The sequence below is a fragment of the Moschus berezovskii genome, chromosome 1, assembly GCF_049115385.1.
Source record: "Moschus berezovskii isolate FMDL1 chromosome 1, NW_MosBer_1.0, whole genome shotgun sequence".
Classification (NCBI taxonomy): Eukaryota; Metazoa; Chordata; class Mammalia; order Artiodactyla; family Moschidae; genus Moschus; species Moschus berezovskii.
In genome coordinates, this window is record NC_142460.1 from 90,679,039 (window position 1) to 90,702,875 (window position 23,837).

At 42.0% G+C, this 23,837-nt stretch overlaps 1 protein-coding gene across 12 annotated transcripts in view; it reads left to right on the plus strand.

Annotated features, from left to right (window-relative positions):
* The window catches only part of KALRN (kalirin RhoGEF kinase), a 671,338-nt gene that overhangs the window by 640,155 nt on the left and 7,346 nt on the right, over nucleotides 1-23,837 (plus strand). For 11 of the 12 annotated variants that reach the window (XM_088837656.1, XM_055396730.2, XM_088837661.1 and 8 more), the window contains 8 exons: nucleotides 6,891-6,918; nucleotides 7,504-7,675; nucleotides 8,992-9,113; nucleotides 9,762-9,893; nucleotides 11,401-11,565; nucleotides 13,431-13,509; nucleotides 21,317-21,517; nucleotides 23,487-23,625. In XM_088837656.1, the coding sequence (XP_088693782.1) occupies nucleotides 6,891-6,918; nucleotides 7,504-7,675; nucleotides 8,992-9,113; nucleotides 9,762-9,893; nucleotides 11,401-11,565; nucleotides 13,431-13,509; nucleotides 21,317-21,517; nucleotides 23,487-23,625 (1,038 nt within the window). Of the gene's footprint in view, nucleotides 1-6,890; nucleotides 6,919-7,503; nucleotides 7,676-8,991; nucleotides 9,114-9,761; nucleotides 9,894-11,400; nucleotides 11,566-13,430; nucleotides 13,510-21,316; nucleotides 21,518-23,486; nucleotides 23,626-23,837 lie in introns of those variants that run through there. The other variant, XM_088837633.1, reaches the window with a different exon arrangement.

Here is a 23,837-nt window from a genome sequence, read left to right on the forward strand (position 1 = left end):
GCAGCAGCTGTGTGTTCAGCTCAGGGACCTCAGGGAAGAAGCACTGGGCGTGGGAATCCACAAGTCAGTCTTCCTCTGGCCCTTGTCCTCAGAGCATATCGTAACCTATTGTGGGTCCACAGACTCTGGGAGGTTGTTTCCCCAGTAAAAGAAGTTTGGGGGATCAGGATATGATCAAGGTCAAATCATTAAGGGATGAGACCTCAGGATACTCATGCATAAAGATTTTGAATATTCAAAGTCAAGATTGTAGATTCCACATTGGAAACGTGAGTTACAGAAGGGGAATGTTAACACCACCACTGCAACCCCAGCCCCATCCTCACGAACACCAGAGACCGGTATGTGCATGCAATAAACCACCTTTTAGTTCCTTTCTCCTCTACTATTTTGTGAGACGGGATAGATCTTTTTTCATTATTCTGTGTAAGTCATATTTTTATCCCTTTTATTTTTGAGAACACAATGTTCTTAAAGCAAAGCTTGAAGAATAGGAGAGAGATTTGGACTAGAAGGGGCTTCCCTCATGGCTCAGTTGGTAAAGAATCCTCCTGCAATGCAGGACGGAGAAGGCAATGGCAAGCCACTCCGGTACTCTTGCCTAGAAATTCCCATGGATGGAGGAGCCTGGTAGGCTGCAGTCCGTGGGATCGCTAAGGGTCGGACACGACTGAGCGACTTCACTTTCACTTTTCACTTTCACACATTGGAGAAGGAAATGGCAACCCACTCCAGTGTTCTTGCCTGGAGAATCCCAGGGACGGGGGAGCCTGGTGGGCTTCCGTCTAGGGGGTCACACAGTCGGACACGACTGAAGTGACTCAGCAGCAGCAGTAGCAGCAGCAGCAGCAATGCAGGAGACCCCGGTTTGATTCCTGGGTCGAGAAGATCTCCTGGAGAAGGGAAAGGCTACCCACTCCAGTATTCTGGCCTGGAGAATTCCATGGACTGTATGGTCCATGGGGTTGCAAAAAGTTGGACAAGACTGAGTTATGATTTCTGGTTTCACTTTCACTTTGGACTAGAAATTCCCATGAAACAATGTGCTCCACACATAGATAGTCATAACTCTACCCAATAGTTAGTGCTTATATGTTCTTCTCAGGAACACATGGAACTTTTTGTGAAAATCAGCCATGTACTACCCATAAAGCAAATCCCAGTGAAAATCAAGAAACCATCCTTGTAGAAACCAGGAACAAGAGGATAATTTTTTAAAATTTCATATATTTGTAAATTTTAAAACATTTCTATTAAAATTGGGTCAAAGGAAAAAATCATGGTTGAAGAAGAAGTACTTAGAACCAAATGATAATGAAAATATTTGGAAGGTAAGGATAGTTCAAAGAGAATTCTGTTGTCTGGGATTGTGTTGCATTTATGTATTTTTTAAATTTCAGCTGATGTCCTCTTAGAAATGAGAATAAATAGGAATATTTTCTAAATATTTAGAGAAATGTTTACTAAAAAAAATAGAATATCATGTCTGATTTCGCCAGATTGGAAACATGAAGGGCTAAACCTCCAAACCAGAAATCATACCTCAACTTTTAGACATTGTTTTTCTGTTATCTGTCCATTTTATTCATCATCTAAAAATCCCTTTCTTTCCTTGTTGGAACACAGACTCGTTTCACACAAGCCCTAAGAGAAAGAGGGAATGGAATTTTATTTCACTCAAGGTAGCTCTGAGTTGAGTTTAGGACATTTGGTTTGAGTTTTGTTTGACTATTTTGACTCCCTCGGCATTCTCGATGTATAGTTTTGAACTGTGTTTTGTGAGAGGTGATGAGGGATTTAGAAGAAAGGTATTTTTCTTCTGGAGTCAGTTGACACCTGGTCTTCTAGACAGATGGGATCTCCCCCTCACTCTCTAGTCTTGGAGTCAGAATCTTGGACACTGGCAAGAAAAATAAACTCCAGATTTGCTCAAAGCTCAGCTTATTATTCGTTGCTGGTTGATTTCACCTGTAATTCTTTCCTGTTACCTCACTGCCCTCCCATTTTAAAGTAAAATCAAGAAAACAATTGGCATTCTCTCCAGAAGGAAGAAACTGGGTTGCTGAGGAACTGAGTTGTGGTGGTTCTAGGAGGACCCACTACCACCTGCTGCCCTCTGCTGTTCATCCGTAACCGGATTCCTAACCAGCCCTTTCCCACATGGTCCTGAAGTTGGGTCTCTCAGAGAACATGCATCTCATATAAACAACGTCATCTTCCCTCCACCTCCACTTCCATTTTGGAATCCAGAGCTCTCCCCCTGCCCCGCCACTACTTTACATGGGCTCTCAGACTGTTTCTGAGGAAGGAAAACGTTAGGTTTCAAGAAATGTGTGCAACTTATAATTAACCCTTCGAGTCTCAGTCTGATACCTCAGATCCTTTCCCACACCACCTGTGATCATTAGACAAGGTAGTGTCTAATGGAAAGGAAACCTAAGTTCTGGTCTAAACTCATTGAGAGACCTCAGTTAATTTAACAAATTCTACTTATTCTGCTATGTCAAGCAACATGACAAAGAGTACATAAAATACATGAACAGGTTATGGCTTCATAAGGGTTCACAAGTCTGGTGGGGCTCTTAACATGCAGGGGAGATGTGATGACAAATGGCAGCACATGATCAAAGCCAAAGGGACCAACCTCTGGAAGAGCAGAGAAGAGGGGAAGATCACTATCGGCTAAATCTCAGATTGTGACTGACTGATGAGATTTCAGAACAAGCCATGTTCCGGATAAATGGAAATAGAAAAACACTCCCGAGTTCACGGCAAGGCATTTTTCTCAACTCTCCTCCCCAAAATTAGGACCCTATCATTTCAGTTTTTCATTGATTTGACAAAAATAGCAATGGAATGCTTGTGTGCCAGGTGTTGTGCTAGGCTCTGAGGCAATGACAGTGAATGAAACATGGCCCTTGCCCGCATGGGCCTTGTGGTCCATAGGGAGCCATAGACAAATACGAAGCTACAGGATGAAAGGTTGTCATGACCCTCCTCCAGTCAATACTCTGATTTGCTTCGAAATAAAACAAGGAAAGAATCCCCTGTGGGCATAATCTGGAGTCACAGAAAAGCATTAGGATGGATTTTTTTTCGGGCTCTTTGCTCTTGCTGGATGAGTTTGTAGAGGAGAACTGGGTAGAGACGGGACATGGAGCAAAAGTCAGCTTTGACATTGATGACAAAGCTTCCCAGTGCTTCTCCCAAGACCTTGCCTCTGCACTGAGCGCCGGGGTGGAAGAAGCTCTGGGAGCCATTTCCCCGTCACTGACTCTGTGCTGTTACACTTCACTTCCCTGTCTCCTCTGGAAGTGGGAATAATTAACAACTGCTCAGCACTTTCTCCCAGGCCTTTGGAGGAGCAAATGAAGGAGTCTGAATAGTTTGTGCCAACTAGGAAAGGCTAAACAAATCAGTGATGATATTACCGTTATCAGCAACACCTGGGCCGCCCAAAGGGCAGCGGCAGGTAGAGATGCCTTCCATAAGCTGCCTCCAGATAAAGAACCTGCAGTTAAGCCATACTGGCAGCCTTTCTCTCCAAAGTCCCCGCTAAGGTCTACACTAAAGCTAGGAGGATATTCTTTTTAAACAATGCCTGCTGTGTTTAATAATATACTTAACACAGTTGGGGTTGTGACAAGAAAGGGGAATAAGGTAAACTCTCTAAGCAGCAGTTTGGGATGTTTATAAAGTACTGCCACAGTGTAGGTTTATGAAACCCCACTTAAATGTTTGTAACATAGGAAACTGCCATTTGAGAGCTCTCTGGGATTCCTGGCGTGGACTCGGTGTCTTGCTCCCTTGTGGATTCCCATCAAGATGGGAAATACAGGCTATTGAACAAAGCTGGCAGCATTCCCAAATCTTTTTGACCCTAGAGTCAAATCCTTCTGATTGATTTGGGGTAGGAGGAGGGAGAGGGCAGTGCTTCGTGTTCCTTGAAGGCTGGTCATTGACATCAGCCAAGCACTGTCCTAGACACTGCATGTCATTTAATTCCATCTTTCCCACTAGACCATTGGCTCAAGGAAGGTAGTGGGCATTCTGCCTCGTTCCCTGCTGGCCACCACCACTTAACCAACGGTAAGCTCAGTAAATCATCATCAAATAGGTTGAGCCCTTCAGTCAAACAGCTTTCCAGGTGGGCATTATGATCACCAGTTTACGGTTAAACCTGAGGCTTCAGTTGCTTGGGAATGTTGTTCAAGGCAAGAGAGTGTGTCTGGCTTAGAGTCTGGATACTACATGCTCTGTCTGCTCCTAGAGTTTACAACCCTTCATGCATCCCATATTCCTAAGACCTTACTCTCTCAGAGGCCATGGATTTTATTGTTTTTAATCATTTTTTTAAAAGTTTGCATTCTATTGTGTTTAAAAACAGACTCCAATCAAATAGGATTATACACAGGAGTAATTATGTTATAGATCTTTTGGTCCTATTTCCAGATTTTATGTATAAATCAGTCCTAAATTCATGAGAAAACTGAAATGTGAACATAGGTCAAATATTTATTCAACCAACATGTATTAAATGCCCATTACATGACACACTGGGGGCTAGAGGCCTGAGGTACAAAGATGAATAACATGGTTCCTGTTTTTTAAGAACTTACAGTCTCATACCTCTGACCAAACCATTTTTTCTTTTAAAAATTTACTACGAAAGTGAAACATAATGACTGCAGAATATTTGGAAAGCCCATGTAAGAAAAAAAAAAAATCACCCAATGTTGCAGCGTTTTATGAATCCTGAGGTCAGAGCCTATGTCTTAGTTTCTCTGTATCCACAAAACCTGACACATCCTGTGAGCTGCAATCTATGGAGTCACAAAGTCGGACGCGACTGAGCGGCTGAACTGAGAGAAGCAAGCAGTATGTTTTGAATGGGGGGTCAGCCTCCCTCCATCTCATCACCCTGAGGAAACCACTGTTAACGTTTAGGAAATATTCCTAGTTCTCCTTGACTGTGAAATGAACGATTCCATGTCATCCTCCCACTTCACCTAAGCCAGGTGGATCAATTTCTGGCTTCCAGCCCCTGCAAATGATGCTGTGCTGCCCATCAAGTGTACTGGTAGTTTAGTTACCTTTTCAACTGGAGCAACTCTTCACACTTCTCCTACCATGGTCTGGGGTCTCCTCACATAGATGGGGTTTCAAAAGTGTGGGAAAAGCAGTCCATTTACCATATGCCCCATGCATCCCCCACCCCTCCCAGAAAAACCTCAGGGGCAGGAAACTGGTCTATGTGAGATTGGTTTCCTTGGATTGGGGGTAACTTTTAGCAGTCTTCCTCAATGGGCTGCATGTTGATTCACCTGTGTTTTAAAACTGCTGATCCCAACCAATTAAAAGAGAATTTCTAGGCATAAGGCCCAGACATTGGGTTTTTGTGTGTTTTTAAAGCCACCTGGGTCAAGGAGTGAGAACCACCAGTTTAAAAGCAGGCAGGGCAGTGGTATGAGTGGCCTTTGAGACTAGCAGAGAGCCCTGTGGTGGTCAGAATCTTGAGACACTCAACTTCAGGACGAAGCGTTACAGCAGTTTCCTGCAGCCTGTTTCATGAAAAGCCTGGGCGGTAGACGCAGGCAAAAGGTTTGCAGAGAAGAACTCAGAGAAGGAATATCTTTTTCCAAAGGTCTTGATGGATGCCTGTATAAGGCAAAACCACACAGAAACCGAGTTGACCTGTGACTTGGGTAAATCAGGGAGATACGTGTGACTGCCCCAGTGGGCAGTTTGCCAGGCACACGAGGTTCCTGCCTTCATTATGAAGTAAAGAAGAATTTTACAAGATAAACTATTAGAGAGAAGCCACTGCAACAATAGGCCTCGTAGCAGAAGGGAGATGATTAGAATTAGATAATCTTTATTTAAATAGTCATTGAATACTTGTCAAGCATTGTGCAATATACATGGTGTCACTTAATCTTCATGATTAACACTTTGTACTAGGTATTATTTATCCCCAGTTTATAATGAAGGAAAGTAATGGTAGTAAGGTCTAAACGACTAGGATAAAAATCACATAAAAGAAGTGAGCCCCAGCCTCTTCTACTCTGTAGCCCGGGTTTTGTTCACCCCACCCAGCTTTGTGACCCAGACTATAGGATCAGAGGTCATATAAAAGATGGGAGAAAAATCAAGGCAATCATCTTCTCAAGAAGGGGTAATGGCCAGTGAACTGGAAGGTTTTCCCTTCTATGAACTCCATGTTATCACATGGCAGACAGCTTGGTGCGTTCAAAGGGCACCATCTGGGCCTCCACCAACCAGCCATACGACCAGACAGGCCACTAGGGCAGCCCAAGCCTCCGTTTTCTCGCCTAGGCAGCCAGGAGTTTTCAAGCTGCCTATGGAGACTTGGGCCACAGGAGGAGTTCTGGGAGGGCAGGATGAAGAAGTGGAACTTTCCTTTCCCCTTAACCAGTCAAACTCTGCATTTAGCTGCTGGAAGGAAATGACTGGATTCTTGTCCAGCACGCTTCCACTTTAATAGATGTCAGTTCCTCTGTTTTTGAAAATTCCCAATGCTGGGAAGAATCAGTGCCATCACGAAGCTTGAGTGAATGTCAAGGTGGAGGAGAATGGGTTTTCATGCATGTAATAAGGAGGAAGAGCAAGCGGGAGGACGGCAAGGCCAGCTCTGCAGTCGCAGTGCACCTGCGTGGGGCCCCAGCTACCAGAGCAAGTGTGAGCAGAGTGGATGGGAAGGTCAGTCGGTGCCCCTGTTACTGCATAGCGCTGCGGCCACAGACCGCAGGGGCTGGGCTCACGGCTTCTCACCCCAAATCGCACTTTCATCCTGGTCACCACGATGAGCCGCCTGTTCTCTTTAAGTAGCTTAGGATTTAAGCAATTTTCTGTTTCTTTGTGTTTTTCAGATCTTAAATCCAAATTTCATCCAAGAAGGTGAGTTAAAAAGTGACAACTGACTACACAGGGATTGGCTAAAAAATTTATGGCAAATCCAGCTCTGAGGAAGCATCTTTAAACAATGGTCATGTAGTCCTGTACTTATGGACAAGGAAAATGTTTAAGATAAACAGTGGGGTAAAAAAGACCACAACTTGCAATGAGATATACTTCTATAAAATCTGAAAGGATATATACCAGACTGTTCACAGTAACCTCTGAGTGATGACATCATGGAGATCGTCTTCTCTTTTTTAAAATCTGTATTTCCTAATTTTTCTAAAACTAAACATTTATTAATGGTAACCCATTCCAGTATTCTTGTGTGAAGAATCCCATGGACAGAAGAGCCTGGCGGGCTACAGTCCATAGGGTCACACACAGATTTGGACTGAAGTGACTTAACATGGCACGGTACTTTAAAAATACTTTTTCACAGGACAGAAGTGACTCTGCTCTGTAAGCTGAGGATTATTTGAATCATTACACAGCATGGGTGGGGAATGAGAGGGTTGTGTTATAAAATAATTGTTCTGTTTCTTCTGAATAATGCAAATTTATGTCATGTTGATTTGACCACAGTGGCACCAGAATTCCTTGTGCCCTTAGCGGATGTGACCTGCTTGCTTGGGGACACAGTGACACTGCAGTGCAAAGTCTGTGGGCGGCCAAAGCCCACCGTCACTTGGAAGGGTCCAGATCAGAACGTCCTTGACACTGACAACAGCTCAGCTACATACACCGTCTCCTCCTGGTAAGCAGCAGCCCCACATCAGCACCGCACCTCCCTACACCTCAAGCAGTACCCAGAAGCTAAGTCTGGGATGCATTTCCTGTTCATGTTACTTAGTCTCTCAGAGAAGAGCTGCCCTGGAACCTATTCTAGCACAGACCCTTTGTGGCCCTTGGGATCCTGTGAAACAGTGATATACTCAATTCCTCCATTAAGAGCAATTTTCTTAGAAGGATAAAAATAATGAGTTACTCCAAAGTGTCCAATAGAAAACAGAAAATCCAGCCACAAGTTTGCTTCCACACAGAGACTATAAAATCAAACTTGGTTGAACCAAAAGTGAAAGTGTTAGTCACTCAGTCGTGTCCAACTCTTTGCAACCCCATGGAGTGTAGCCTACCAGGTTCCTCAGTCCACGGGATTCTGCAGGCAAGAATACTGGAGTGGGTTGCCATTCCCTTCTCCAGGGGATCTTCCTGGTTCAGGGATTGAACCTGGTTCTCCTGCATTGCAGGCAGATTCTTTACTTCTCAGTCACCAGGGAAGCCCCACTAATTAAGAACTTTCTTGCACAATGCTGCTTGCAGAGGACAAGCAGTAACAAGCCCCAGATGCTTAAAAAACATTTATGGAAGAAACAGCTAGGATCAAGACACTTCATCCTTTAGCTTAATGTTTTTGTGTGTGAAATGATATTCCCAGCAGAGACTCCATGGCCTGATCCTAAAATATCAGTAGGCCCAGGGAGCTTAGGATGAGAGTCAGTGTGTGGCAAGGGTCATGAGGATTACCACGTTACTGTGACCTCTGGGTTTAACCTTTTCAGAGCAGTTCTGTAATGTCCTGGACCCCAGGCTGGAACTACTGGGAAAGTTATTTAATGAAGGAATTTGCCTTAAGTCACTCAATTATTTTGAGGGTGCCACATGTAGAATGTGAACTGCCCGCACATTTTCATTCTTTAGTCTTTCCATTTTTTGTACCACTTGTTATTGCTTATGGACTGAAAGTATTTTAGGACCAAATATTTTAGGTAGTAATATTGGGGATCAGTATTTTTATAGGACTTTATTTCAAGCCATGTTCTAATTCTTATCTCATTTTACTCCTTTACTATCCCTCATTTACAACCAACTTGAGAGATAGGCATGCCAAGAATTTTCTTCCTCTGTACGGAATTGGGGAGATAAGGGCAAGGTGCTCAGCTAAGGTATGTAAGAAGATAACAAACAGGGACTAGACCTTGGTCCAAAGGACTCAGCTCAGCACACCTTGTACCTTTACCAGCTGATTGTCTCATTACTGGTGTTTGAAGGACATCCTTTTCATGTCCCTAGTGATTCTGGGGAAATCACCCTGAAAATCTGCAATCTGATGCCCCAAGACAGCGGTATCTATACCTGCATAGCAGCAAACGACCACGGTACTGCGTCAACATCTGCTACTGTTAAAGTGCAAGGTACAGTTTCTTTGTTAGTCAAACATTTCTTGTGCTTTAATATTCACTTTTAATTATGGTAACATACACATAAAATGTACCATCTTCACCAGTTTCAAGTGTGCCGTTCAGTAGTGTGGAGTACAGGCACACTGTTGTGTAACCCATCTCCAGAACTCTCTTCACTTTATAAAGCTGAAACTCTGCACCCTTGCACCAAAGTATCTCCACTTCCCCCTCACTCCCCTCAGCCCCCGACAACCGCCATTCTACTTTCTTTGAGTTTGTGTTAGTCAAACATTTTAACTGGACATTATCAGGGCTCCCTGAGACCTGGGGAAGAAGAGGGGCATTGTGAAAGTTCCAAAACAAGGTTGCAGCAAATGGGAACAGAATGAATCTTTGATAAGAGCTGTCTGGGCCCTACTGTATGCCTCCTACAGCACAGTTCTCTCACTGAGCCTTCTGTCCAGTATGCAGCGTTTAGTCCAAGGAAGAATTCCAACAGCAAGTATGTCTCCCCTGTCTCCCTTAGCCTAGGAAAGGTGCGCAAGGTCACAGGAAACATATGAGGTAAAGGTTAGGTCACATGCCCTAGGTGATTTTCAGCCTTGGCATAAATGCCAAGTTCTGCAGAAATGGCATTTGACCCTAATTTCTGTCCCGCAGGTGTTCCAGCGGCCCCTAACCGCCCCATTGCCCAAGAGAGAAGCTGCACTTCAGTGATCCTCCGCTGGCTGCCCCCATCCAGCACGGGAAACTGCACCATTTCTGGTTACACCGTGGAGTACAGAGAGGAAGGTGTGCTGCCTCCCCTGCCTCCTCTTCTACCTTCTCTTTCTCTTAAGGAGGTCCTTTGGAGTCATAACACTGTCTGCTTCCATGCCTTTCATCAGCTGTCCCTTCTCATATCTTCCAACTCAGCACCAAGGCCTCAGGCCAGGCTTCAGCTGCCTTTGATCCCAAACACCGAGCAAGACTTTTTGCCAAAATGATAATAACTCATGGCAGGTGGCAAAGTACCTTCACCTGCTCTTACCTACTTAACAAGCCTGATCACCCAGATAGGGACAGTCAGGCCCATTTTACAGATGAGGAGGCTAAAGCTTAAAGTTAAGAAGCATGAAGCTGGAGTTCATAAGAGGCAGAGCTGGCACGAGAACCCAGCTCTGTATTAATAGTTTGCTAATCTGTGATCTTTCTTCCAGAGTAGTAACTAGGAGAGCAAAAGCAATGCTCCACCCCACCTCACCCCTCATCTTTACCCCGGACGAAACTTAGAGATCACTGTATAAATTTAGAGATCACTTTTTAAATTGTTCAGTTTTTAACTTTGTTACATTTACACACTAAGAGTGCATACATATCCTTAGTAGTTAGAAGAAGAGTTCATCAAGAAGAATCAAGAAGAATTCATTGAAATGAGAAGCTGCCAGGTAGCTCTAATTGTTAATAGCACTCTCTGAACCAAGTGATAAATCACACACCTGAATTGAAAGCAACGGTTTACACCTGGAACCAGACTCCTTTGTTTTGCTCTGCTCTGTTACTCTTCTTATTTTCACCCTTCTTTCTTCTCTTAGAGAGACCCTCTGCAGTTATAAAAATATTTGTCCACCTCTTTGTTTAGCTTTTCACTCTGCCTCGCAACTCAGCACAAAGGCATTGATGCTGAGCTGAGAGACAAGTCTCTCCAAGCTTGTATTTCCCTTGGCATTCTTCAGGTCATAGTTCATTTTATGAACTAAGTTCTCTTGGGAAAGTTATCTAATCTTTCTGAGCCTCGGTTACTTTATGTGTAAAGTGAGACGAATGCTCCCGATCTCACAGGGCTTCTGTGGATTTAAGTGACAACGTGGAATGAGAGCATTATGGGTAGACTCCTTCCACAGTATTTTACATGTACATGGTGCTCAGTACATGTTCATTTCCGTTCTGTCTCCATTTTCAAATGCCTGTTTTCTCTCACTTTGTTATTAATGTGCAATATATTCTTCTGGCCTTCTTGAAAATGTGCTGTGTTCCTCTGTAAATTCATCGTGCTCTGTCTTTCACTCTCTCGCGTGCCCGTTTGAAAATGAACACTCTACAGGGCAGCTGCTTTAACACCACTCGTGATGTATTCAGTCTCTTAAATCGAACCCAGACCTGCCACAGTTAGCCAACAGGCTTTCAAGGCCCGAGGCAGTGACCACAACTGTCCCTTGAATGGAATGTGTCATTTTTCCTTTTATTGTTTGCTGAAGGTCTTTGAAACAATGTCCCTCTGGCCTTTTCTCTTTCCCACTCCTCGAAAATTGTGCCCTAGGTTCCCAGGCCTGGCAGCAGTCGGTAGCGTCGACCTTGGACACCTACCTTGTCATTGAAGACCTCAGTCCTGGGAGTCCTTATCAGTTCAGAGTCAGTGCCAGTAACCCCTGGGGGATCAGCCTTCCCAGCGAGCCCTCAGAATTCGTGCGGCTTCCAGAATACGGTGAGTCCCAGCCACATCCAGCACCCTGCTGGTGGAGACGAGACAACCGGCCAACTGTCATGTACTCACCGGCCCTGGCAGCCCACTGGCCTGCTGGGCCATTGAGCTAGAGTGACCTGGATTTGCTTGTCGGCTTCTGTCAAGTAGCATTTCAGAGGCCTGATGAAGAGTGTTTCCATAAAGAATGGGGCTCAAGTTAGATCTGCCACCCATGTCTCCCCTAGGCCTACCAGGTTCTGGGCACCTGTGTGTGCGGCCAGGCCCCTAGAGGGGCAGGCAGGAGCCACGAGTCCCACGGGTGCTACTTGTCCCTCTTCTGTGATGGAAACACCAAGCCTCCTCTTCCCTGGGAACCCCTGTCAGCCTAAGTGCACCTCGCAGAATTAGTGACAGCCCCACTCACCAATTTAAAATGGGGAAAGGAAAGCCACCTGCTCGAAGGTCGAAGTTAAAGTGAAGATCGTTGCTCCACCCCACCCCCACTCCCAGAATGTCTTTTTTCAGGGTGGATACGTTTTTATGTAGATAGGTTGAATGACTAAGATATGCATTTAACTAGCTGCATTTGAGTATTTTACAAACCTGGTTCTTTTTTTTGCCCCTCTATTGATGAATTCACCAAGCCACCTTGGTCCCTGGGGCATTTTGTAAGAAATCTCCCAATAGTGAAGTTTGGGGCAGTGCAGGACAGTGGACTGTGTGCGGTAGGGAGAGGAAGTCACTGAAATTAAAAGCCAGTGAACTTGTGTCTTTGGGTCAAGGGCATCCCAGAGTCTCCAGAGAGACTGTGGACCCTCTAGGGCCCCCTGGGCTGCAGCCCCCCTCCCACCCCCATGGTTAACTCCGGAAATGCTCCCCAGGCCCTCCCCATGGCCAGGCCAGCCGGGCTCAGCTCTGCTCCCGAGGGGCCTGTGACTCACTGGGAAACCTTGGTCCTGGTTCTTTATTTCCTCAGAACTCTATGTGGGTAAGCCATGCCCAGCCTCGGCCCAGCTGTGCTGTGGGCAGACTGAGATGACCAGGGTCAAGAAAGAGAGACGTGCTGCAGCTTGACTGCTCTTCTCCCAGCTGCCCTCTGCGTCCCACCTGGGATGACCAGTGCTTCTGTTTTGCTTCCTATTGCGAGCCTTGCTCCCCAGCAGACAACACAAATGTTGTTGTGCATGCTTGTGTGTGTGTGTGTATAAATCATTGCCAGGGAATTAACGTATCAAACAAGGTAGTGCCGCCAAAGATTATGCCAGGTGTATTAATATATTTGGGGTACTCCGGGAGTTGGTGATGGACAGGGAGGCCTGGCATGCTATGACTCATGGGGTCGCAAAGAGTCAGACACGACTGAGCGACTGAACTGAACTGAACTGAAAGCTAAATCACTCAGTATACCAGGTATAATGCAGAGAATAAAGGGGTGAGAATGAGCAGTTTTTAGACTGCTCTGTGCATGTTCCTTTTCTTCTTGGCCTTATAACTCTTCCCCTTTCCTCTCTGCTGCATCCTTCCTACAGCCCTGATTCTCACAGACTTTTCTAGGCCTTTCAAAGTGTTTTTTTTTTCCTCCCTTTTAATTTTTGCTACCAGATTTCTATTTGAAAACATCCAGAAGTTACATTTCTGATTGTTCCAAGTTTTCCCTTCATTTATGGAGGTAGGACAGAGAGTCTGACTCTGTCATATCAGTTTCCCCTTGGCTAGTATTTTTTTAGATAACATTTCAGAGAATTGTGGCTTTTTCCCACTGAGTTAGATTCCATATTTAGTCATGAGAATTGCTTTGGGGGTGATGTTGGAGCTTTTCTGTTAACCTTTTTGTTACTCTTGTATGACTTCCTCAATATGATAAATGGATCCTTTCTCTTCCAAAGACGCTGCTGCTGATGGTGCCACCATTTCTTGGAAGGAAAATTTTGATTCAGCTTATACTGAGCTGAATGAAATTGGAAGGTAATGACCCAGTTTTCTGTTCCTTCATTTATGAACACTGAACAACATCACATCATGAAAATGACTTTTTTCTTATTTTTTGTTTATTTCACTAAGTGCATTTTCTCTATACTAAGAAAAAACTAGACTGTGTGTGTGTCTTTTCTATGATTCTTTTTCTAACCTAAGTTGAAGTTCTCAGCCTTTCTGCTTTTCTAAGAATTTAAGGCTTAGTCTTCTCTTCAGGGTACAGTTTAGCTACATCCAGAGTTCTGGTTGTGGCATTTTCATTGTTCAGCTCTAAGTACTTTATCCTTCAACTATGATTCTTCTCTTTGACCCAACTGTAGAAATGTTTTTAAAACGTCCAAATGTATGAGATTTTTTTAAATTATCTTTTTTCTTTTTATTGTTTTATTGAAGGATAATTGCTGTACAGAATTTTGTTGTTTTCTGTCAAACCTCAACATGAATCAGTCGATAGGTATACATATATCGCCTCCCCTTTGAACCTCCCTCCCATCTCCCTCCCCAACCCACCCCTCTAGGTTGATACAGAGCCCCTGTTTGAGTTTCCTGAGCCATACAGCAAATTCCCATTGGCTCTCTATTTTACATATGGTAATGTGAGTTTCCACGTTACTCTTTCCATACGTCTCACCCTCTCCTCCCCTCTCCCCATGTCCATAAGCCTGTTCTCTATGTCTCTTTCTCCACTTCTGCCCTGTAAATAAATTCTTCAGAACCATTCTTCTAGATTCCGTATATATGCGTTAGAATATGGTATCTATCTTTCTCTTTCTGACTCACTTCAGTCTGTATAATAGGTCTTAGGTTCATCCACCTCATCAGAACTGACTTAAATGCATTCCTTTTTATGGCTGAGTAATATTCCATCGTGTATATGTACCACTACTTCTTTATCCATTCATCCGTCAATGGACATCTAGGTTGCGTCCATGTTCTAGCTACTGTAAATACTGCTGCAATGAACAATGGGATACATGTGTCTTTTTGGTTTTCTCAGGGTATATGCCTAGGAGTGGGATTTCTGGGTCATATGGTGATTTTATTCCCAGTTTTTTAAGGAATCTCCATACCGCCTTCCATAGTGGCTGTATTAATTTACATTCCCACCAACAGTGCAAGAGCGTTCCCTTTTCTCCACACCCTCTCCAGCATGTTTATAGATTTTTTGATGAGGGCCATTCTGACTGGTGTGAGGTGATATCTCATTGCAGTTTTGATTTGCATTTCTCTAATAATGAATGATGTTGAGCATCTTTTCATGTGTTTGTTAGCCACCAGTATGTCTTCTTTGGAGAAATGTCTGTTTAGGTCTTTTCCCCACTTTTTGATTGGGTTGTTTGTTTTTCTGGCATTGAGTTGTATGAGTTGCTTGTATATTTTGGAAATAAATCCTTTGTCCGTTGTTTCATTTGCTATTATTTTTTCCTGTTCTGAGGGTTGTCTTTTCACCTTGCTTATAGTTTCCTTTGCTGCACAAAAGCTTTTAAGTTTAATCCCATCCTACTTGTTTACTTTTGTTTTTATTTCCATTAATCTAGGAGGTGGGTCATAGAGGATCTTGCTTTGATCTGTGTCATTGAGTGTTCTGCCTATGTTTTCCTCTAAGAGTTTTATAGTTTCTGGTCTTACATTGAGGTCTTTAATCCATTTTGAGTTTATCTTTGTGTATGGTGTTAGGAAGTGTTCTGATTTCATTCTTTTACATGTAGCTGTCCCATTTTCCCAGCACCATTTATTGAAGAGGCTATCTTTGCCCCATTGTATATTCTTGCCTCCTTTGTCAAAAATAATGTCCCCATAGGTGCATGGGTTTATTTCTGGGTTTTCTATCTTGTTCCATTGGTCTATATTTCTATTTTTGTGCCTGTCCATACAGTCTTGATGACTGTAGCTTTGTAGTATAATCTGAAGTCAGGAAGGTTGATTCCTCCAGCTCCATTCTTCTTTCTCAAGACTGGTTTGGCTATTCTGGGTCTTTTGTGTTTCTGTATGAATTGTGAAATTTTTTGTTCTAGTTCTGTGAAAAATGCCATTGGTAATTTGATAGGGATAGCACTGAATCTGCAGATTGCATTTGGTAATATAGTCATTTTCACAATATTGATTCTTCCTACCCAGGAACATGGAATATCTCTCCATCTGTTTATGTCTTTCTTTCATTAGTGTCTTATAATTTTCTGTGTACAGTTCTTTTGTCTCCTTAGGTAGATTTATTCCTAGATATTTAATTCTTCTTGTTGCAATGGTGAATGGGATTGATTCCTTAATTTCTCTTTCTGAATTTTCATTGTTAATGTATAAAAATGCAAGTGATTTCTGTGTATTGATTTTGTATCCTATAACTTTGCTAAATTCACTGATTAGCTCTAGTAATTTTCTGATACTATCTTTAGGGTTTTTCTATGTACAGTATCATGTCATCTGCAAATAGTCAGAGCTTTACTTCTTTGTTTCCGATCTGGATTCCTTTTATTTCTTTTTCTTCTCTGACTGCTGTAGCTAGAACTTCTAGAACTATGTTGAATAACAGTGGCAAAAGTGGACACCCTTGTCTTGTTTCTGATCTTAAGGGGAATGCTTTCAGTTTTTGACCATTGAGAGTAATGTTTGCTGTAGGCTTATCATATATGGCCTTTCTTATATTGAGGTAGGTTCCTTCTATGCCCATTTTTTGAAGAGTTTTAATCATAAATGGGTGCTGAATTTTGTCAAAGGCTTTTGCTGCATCTATTGAGATTATCGTATGATTTTTATCTTTCAATTTGTTGATATAGTGTATCACATTGATTGAGTTGTGTATATTGAAGAATCCTTGCATTCCTGGAATAAACTCAACTTGATCATGGTGTATGAGCTTTTTGATGTGTTGCTGAATTCTGTTTGCTAAAATTCTGTTGAAGATTTTTGCATCTATGTTCATCAGTGATATCGGCCTGTAGTTTTCTTTTTTTGTGTTGTTTTTGTCTGGTTTTGGTATCAGGGTGATGGTCTCATCAAGTGAGTTTGGAAGTGTTCCTTCTTCTGCAATTTTTTGAAAGAGTTTTTGAAGGATAGGCATTAGCTGTTCTCTAAATGTTTGATAGAATTCCCTTGTGAAGCCATCTGGTCCTGGGCTTTTATTTTTTGGGAGATTTTTAATCACAGCTTCAATTTCAGTGCTTGCAATTGGGTTGTTCATAATTTCTGTATCTTTCTGGTTCAGTCTTGGAAGATTGAACTTTTCTAAGAATCTGTCCATTTAAAAAATTATCCTCTTACCACTGATTTCTAATTTAATTACCATATGGTTAGAGAATTTGTTCCATGTGATACTGATTCCCTGATTTTTGTTTGGACTTGATTTATGAGTAGTATATGGTCAATTTTCATAAGAAGTTCCACATCTTTCTTAGAAGAATGTATAATCACTAATTGTTGGTTTCAAGTGTCTTTTTCTCTCTCCCCTTTAGTTAGAAAAATGTATTCTCAAAAATGAAAAGGATAAAAATAAGACTTTTAACAGAATAGTGAAAAATAGTGCATCACATGTCTCACAAAATAGTTGATGGTAAGGAAAAAAAGGGGTTCATGCTTGTGATATATTGGTCTCCAGGTGGTCTAAGTGAGAGAATGTGAGTAGGTCTTGCAAGTCACCCACCCTCCTGTGATGTGTAAATAAGTGAGCGCCCACTAGCAATGGGCCACTGGTATCATCTCCATCTCTAATTGACATTTCTCAGTGAAGCATAAAATTTCCTAAGTGGTTGTGACGGAGGTTACAGAGAGAGCAAAAATGTTCATAACTCTCATTTTCCTAGGCAGGAGTCACAATGTAATTCACTGCCTTTTGTTACAGCTCCTTTCATCAAAATCCAGCTTTAGCTCTACTTCTTTGTGTAGGTAGCCAAACAGAAAAACAGGGGGGAGAGCCAGTGGAAATCTACATGATAATGATTATGATGCTTATTGAATAATATAGTCCTCTGGATATTATGCAGATATTATACAAAAGTTATTTAATCTAATCCTTACAACACCATGAGGTAGTGTTTGAGTAGATTTCCAGTAAAAGAAACTCAGGCTCAGGAGGTTAAGTAACTTTCTCAAGATCCCACAACTAGTAAGTATACAGCCAGGATTCAAACCCTGGGTACCTGACTTTAAGCTTGTGTTTGTTTTGCTAATATATGTTGTTTCGATATTTCTTAAGGAGAGATCAATTTTCTGATCTGTTCAAAGCAATCAATTTTTTTAAAAGTTCATCTCCAATAACCTGAAGATTTTTCTCTCTCCCAAGTATAGTCTTCATATTTTTAGAAGATCCTTTAAAATGCTGTTATGTTAGCAGAATGGAAATAAGACATGTAGATACTTACATGAGACACAAAATATATCTCTGCCACTGTGCCAGGGTCATATAAGTGAGTCAGCTTTCTCCATCACACATAAACCTAGGATTCTACGTCTATATGGCTATCTTGTTAGAAATGGCTCTTCAGTAATAATTACAAAAAAGAAATATCTTCACTCCTATAGCTCATTCATAGAAGCAAAGAGCCCTTGAGCATGGCATACTTAACTAGAAATAAACTATACAGGCACCATTGCAGCTTAAAGAAGCCAGAGTTATCCCTTGGGAATGCTACTGGTTACAGGATCCAAAAAGGCAGCAGTATAGCCTATAAAGTTGGACTATAAAGAAAGCTGAGCACCACAGAATTGATGCTTTTGAACTGTGCTGTTGGAAAGGACTCTTGGGAGTCCCTTGGACTGCAAGGATATCAAACCAGTCCATCCTAAAAGAAATCAGTCCTGAATAGTCATTGGAAGGACTGATGCTGAAGCTGAAACTCCAGTACTTTGGCCACCTGATGCGAAGAACTTACTCTTTTGAAAAGACCCTGATGCTGGGAAAGATTGAGGGCAGGAGGAGAAGGGGACGACAGAGGATGAGATGGTTGGATGGCATCACCGACACAGGACCCTTATGAGAATATATAAATGTCAGATACCGAGGACCCCCATTCTCTTATCAAACAGGTGGAAAACCAAGGCTTCACATTCTTGCCAGAAAGTCGGAGGGTCTTTCTCTGCAAAATTTGACCAACTCAAGAGGAAAGATCTAAAGATACTGACTTTGAAGTTTCCCCCAACTAAACAGTCCATGCAGTTCACCATACGGTGAGAGTCAAGTTGACAGTCTCCATTCACAAACTCAGAGCTTCCAAACAACTTCCTAGTCCCCAGTTGTTAAAATGAACCAATTTATGATGCTGGCCAGGATGGAGTGAGCGCACTGTGGCCTTTCTCTCTCACTGGCTACACTAGCACCTCTGGATGAAATACAAACAGCAACTATCTGAGCTTCCTGAAAGTAAATCACAGGGAGGTTGGGGAGGGAGGGTAACATGTGAAAAAGACACGGACAGTGGCAGCGAGTTTTCTGGGCTTTGAGGTTTTTTTTTCTCTCTTTGATCTCCTAGCTTTGACCCAATGGTGGGCCAAATCAGGGAACTGTCCTGCATGCCCACAGAGCAAAATCTCTGAGAGAAACCCATCTTTATGGCCAAAAAACAGGAAGAGAGCAATGAGATCCCTATTTTCACCTTTTTCTTCTTTCTTTTACTCCTTTACCCCCAAGGGTATTCATGTGGAAGCATATGATGATGCAGAGGCTAAAATTCTGATGGAATCCAATATTTCTGACCAGCAGAACTATAGAAAGGGTCTTTGAGCTAAAGAATGTAAGAGAAATCTCAGTGAAAAGAGAACTAAATACTTTTATAAGAATCATATACAAAGGGTTAGGAATAATAATGCTATGGGCATTAACAGTTAACATCATCATTCACACTAGAAGTTAGAAGGCAACAGAATAATTCCTTCAAATTTTTTTCAACCTAGAATTATACCTAGCCTGGCATGCTGTGATTCATGGGGTCGCAGAGAGTCGGACACGACTGAGCGACTGAACTAACTAACTAACCTAACAATCAATTATAAATGTAGAATAAGCATATTTTAGATATGTAAATCTCAAACAACTTATTTCCCATGCGCTCTTTGTCAGAAATTATCATTAGAGCATGCATTTTACTACAAACAGGAAAAGTTGTTTTACTTTACTAGAGGTTCAACTGTGACCAGCACTTCACAGAGTTGCAATAATGGAAAAACTGAATATTGATTACAATATAATTCTCTTGGAAGGGCAGGGGGTGGGAAACGTCGTTATGTAGTAGAGACAAAGGAAGGAAAGAGGCTAAAATCTCTTCTTCCATAGTGGGATATCAACGGATAATAACTAAAATTGAAATATCAAGAAGCAGTCATACAAAACATACTATACTTAGTGCCATAGAAGAAAATATCTGAAAAATCAGCAAAATATATTAAACTGCCTCTACAGAAAGAAAAATAGTGATGAATGGAGAATAAGACACTACTGCTTTTGATGACAGACTTTGCTAAAGCTAATGACTTTTTCAACCATAGGGATGCATAACACTGATAAACACAAAATACGTTTTAAAAATTAAGGTAGCAAAACTGTGACATAACCACCAATTCAGATCTCTCTTCAGCAATCAGTTGTTTTCCTGCATTTAAAGTCCTCTGGAAGGAGTGACCTATAGGAAACAAACGAGAGAGTGCTGTTAAAACCCAGGATGGCAACTCATTACTCGATAATGTAAAACAGAACTGCCAGTTTGGCCAAATACTTGTTCACTATGCCAAGACTGATGTCTGGCATATAATAGGCATTCAATTAATATTTGTCTAATACTTGCTTTGTTAATTAGGGCCTTCTCTTCTTTGGGGAAAATTTATAATGAAAAAGTTATTATCAGGAAGTTGCTTGGTGAACACAGAGCCAGGTCAAGGAGTCAACTGGACAGTCTTAGTGGTGGCCATGATATCTGATGCATTCATTTCTGCTAGATGAGTGGACTGCCCTAGGACTTCTCACTCCCCTACTCTTGGGTTAGGGCACCTCATGGACAGATTCTGAATGTTGCTGCCTTGTCACCTCTTCAACCCTCCCTCTCTCTTCCACCATTGCCATCCAGTTTCTCCTTCTGTATTCCTTTCTTACTACCTTCCATAGTCCTATAGGTGAGTCTGGGAATCTGTCTAATTTAGGTGTAGTTAATTTTGTTAGATGTGAAAATGGAGTGGTGGTGATATATTTTTAAATGTCCTTGTCAAACTAGAGATTCAAGCTTAGTATGTATGTGAGAAATAACATGCACTTAGAACACTCCAGAAAACAAACAAACAAAAACAGACAGGAGATAGGTAAAGAAGAGATGAAAGGTTGGCAAAATGTTGACAATTGTTGATACTGGCTGCTGGGCACATAGAAGATCTGTTATATCCTTCTCTCTACTTTTGTGTATATAGGAAATTTTCTGTAACAAAGGATAAGGAATATAAAATAAGATGAAAAAAACTGCCTCTTTAGAAAATGTTTTGAAATTATCATAGAGCAGAATTCCTCCTTCTTTTGATATTCTTACTATTGTATTTTATAGACATATACTCTGCTCAGAAAACTGAACTTGTAGTTGATGTTCATTGACTAAAAATGTTATTTAGTTTTTTGCATCTTAGAGAACCCTAAAATGCTAAGGAAGGAAAGACAATATTATAGTTAACAATTCTGAATGATAATGCTATAGTTAAAAATGCAAAAAAGTAGATTTCTATCATAATTAAATGTTACTGTCTAACCACTTCAGATAAAACTTCTCACATCCTTGAATAAAATGATACCTAGTTCACTGAGGAATCTTGACAAAACACTTTTGTTTTCCAGAGGCCGGTTCTCCGTAGTAAAGAAGTGCATTCACAAAGCTACTCGCAAAGATGTTGCTGTGAAATTTGTTAGCAAAAAAATGAAGAAAAAAGAGCAGGCTGCCCACGAGGCTGCCCTGCTTCAGCACCTGCAGCACCCCCAATACATCACTCTCCATGACACCTATGAGTCCCCCACTTCCTACATCCTCATTTTGGAACTGTAAGTACCAGTATCGTCTCTTGAACGCGGTCCCCAGCTGTTTGGCTTGTTTCTTGCTCACAGTGGAAATGGCAGTTGCATTTCATACAATGCCTCTAGCTTACAAAGTGTTGTATGTAACATGCACTCTCCCCTCCATTGTATAAAAATGTGATTCCCATTTTATAGATCAGATAATCAGAGATAAGGAAGTTCATTAAAAGTAGCTCCTTAAAACTAGGAAATGGAGAAGCTGGGACTTGAACCCACATCTGTCTCACTCCAGTTTTCATCTTTTTTCGCTTATGGGCTCTTGGGCTGGGCAGGAGTTTAGGAAAAGCTTATTGGCAATGGGCTCATTGACAGGGGTGAAACTGAAATGAAAGAGAGGGGTTTGTGCATCTATCTACTACTATAGCATCCCCAATCTACCCCCAGGAAAAGTCCTTTAAGGATAGGATCTTACTTTCAAAACCTTCCACTCATTCCAGACTTCCTCTCATTCCAGACCTTCAAAAGCTTCCACTCATTGCAGTATGTATCCCTGTATACTTGGGGGTATATACTGGGTCCCAGAAGAGAGCAATAAGGTCACATCCTTCCCACTCCTTCCCCAAGCTAAGAACAGAGATCATGCCCTGTAGTTTAGAGAAATCTTACAGAGGCCCAAGAGGACAGTCTTTTCAGAAGTATGGATCCCTCATAGAAATGTTGTCTGATTGGTGTGATGAGGCCCTGGGCCTGGAGAGAAGACAGACATTTATACCGGAGATCAATACTGTGTATGGCTCCACACGTACTTGTGTTCAGTACAGAAGCACCTCCATTTACAGCTTTCAACTGTGATTTAGGCCTTTGATCCTATCAAGGAAAGCAGGAGAAGAAAACAAGCTGGTGGGAAGGAACCAGCTAGAGAAGAGAATGGGAACTTGGTGGGAGGATGTCAGCTGTGCTCAAAAGTAGCTTCTGGTTCTGGCTTAGGCTCCTGTGTCTGGGCCTTTCCCGGGGATGGTCCTCAATGGCCCAGTGCACGTTAGAGAACAGCCACCTGACATCTGGTCACTCCCTGCTAAAGAGGGCACAGGGTACCTGACAATACTTGCCATTTATTGCACACTTACTGTTGCTACCAGTTATGCTTCAATGCCTCGTTGTCTCACTTGATCCATCAACAGTCTTCATAGATGAAATAGGGATTGTTATTGTTGTTGTTACTGTCACTTTAAAGATGAAGAAAGCGAAACACAGAGAGTTTAAATGACTTGTTCCAAGCCCCCAGCCTGTGTGTGGCAGAACCAGGATTCAAGTCTTGGTTTGGCTGGCTCCTCGTAGCAGGATCTCAGGCATAGTTTTTAAAGTTGGATAGTTGCCCAGGAGGAGTAGGATTCAAGAAGGGGTCATGAATGTCAAGGTCAAATTTTGCCTACTTGCTACTTTTCCCCAGCTAAAAGCTGACAAAGGAAAAGCAATTTGCAAAACATATGTGAGGCTCCTTGAAGCCACCAGATTCCAGTTATTCAGACAGTTGCAAGCTCTCTCTCTGTCTCCTTCCTTTCTCTGTTTTGCAATCTAACCTCTCTTAAAGGAATGTCAGACTTTTTCCTTGTGAGCAGCTTCAATGGACAGAGTCTGCTGGGCTACAGTCCACAGCGTTGCAGAGTTGGACACAACTGAAGCGACTTAGCAGGCGTTCACAATGTGTCTTAAGATCATACAGATTTCTTCCCTGAAGCATGCATCTCTCTCTTATCTATCCATCTGTTTCTATCTTTTTCTATCTCCTCCATATCTCTTTATCTATCTTTTTAATATAAGTTCTGAACATTTACTAACTTTGAACTCTGACTAAGATGCACATGTCTTGCAACACTGATCTCCATTTATAATAGGGAATAGGAGAAATATTAGCAATCTTACAGATTTATGTGTGTGCTATTTTTTTGTTTTCTTTGCAAACATATTTCCTTTGCCTTTTCCTCCCTTTTTTCAGAATGGATGATGGCCGACTCTTAGACTACCTTATGAATCATGATGAGCTGATGGAAGAAAAAGTAGCTTTCTACATTCGAGACATCATGGAAGCCCTGCAGTACCTTCACAACTGCAGAGTTGCACATTTGGACATAAAGGTAATAAGAAATAGCAACCCTAGCAGAGAAATGATGAAGTTCAACCTGCCAGTCATTGCCCTTGAGGGATATAAATTCTCATTTTATTTTCTTGTATTCGAATCCCTATGAATATTAAACACAAAAATGGGTTGTCACACAATTTGTGTGTTATTATTTAATTAATAATTAAGAGAAGGCAATGGCAAGCCACTCCAGTACTATTGCCTAGA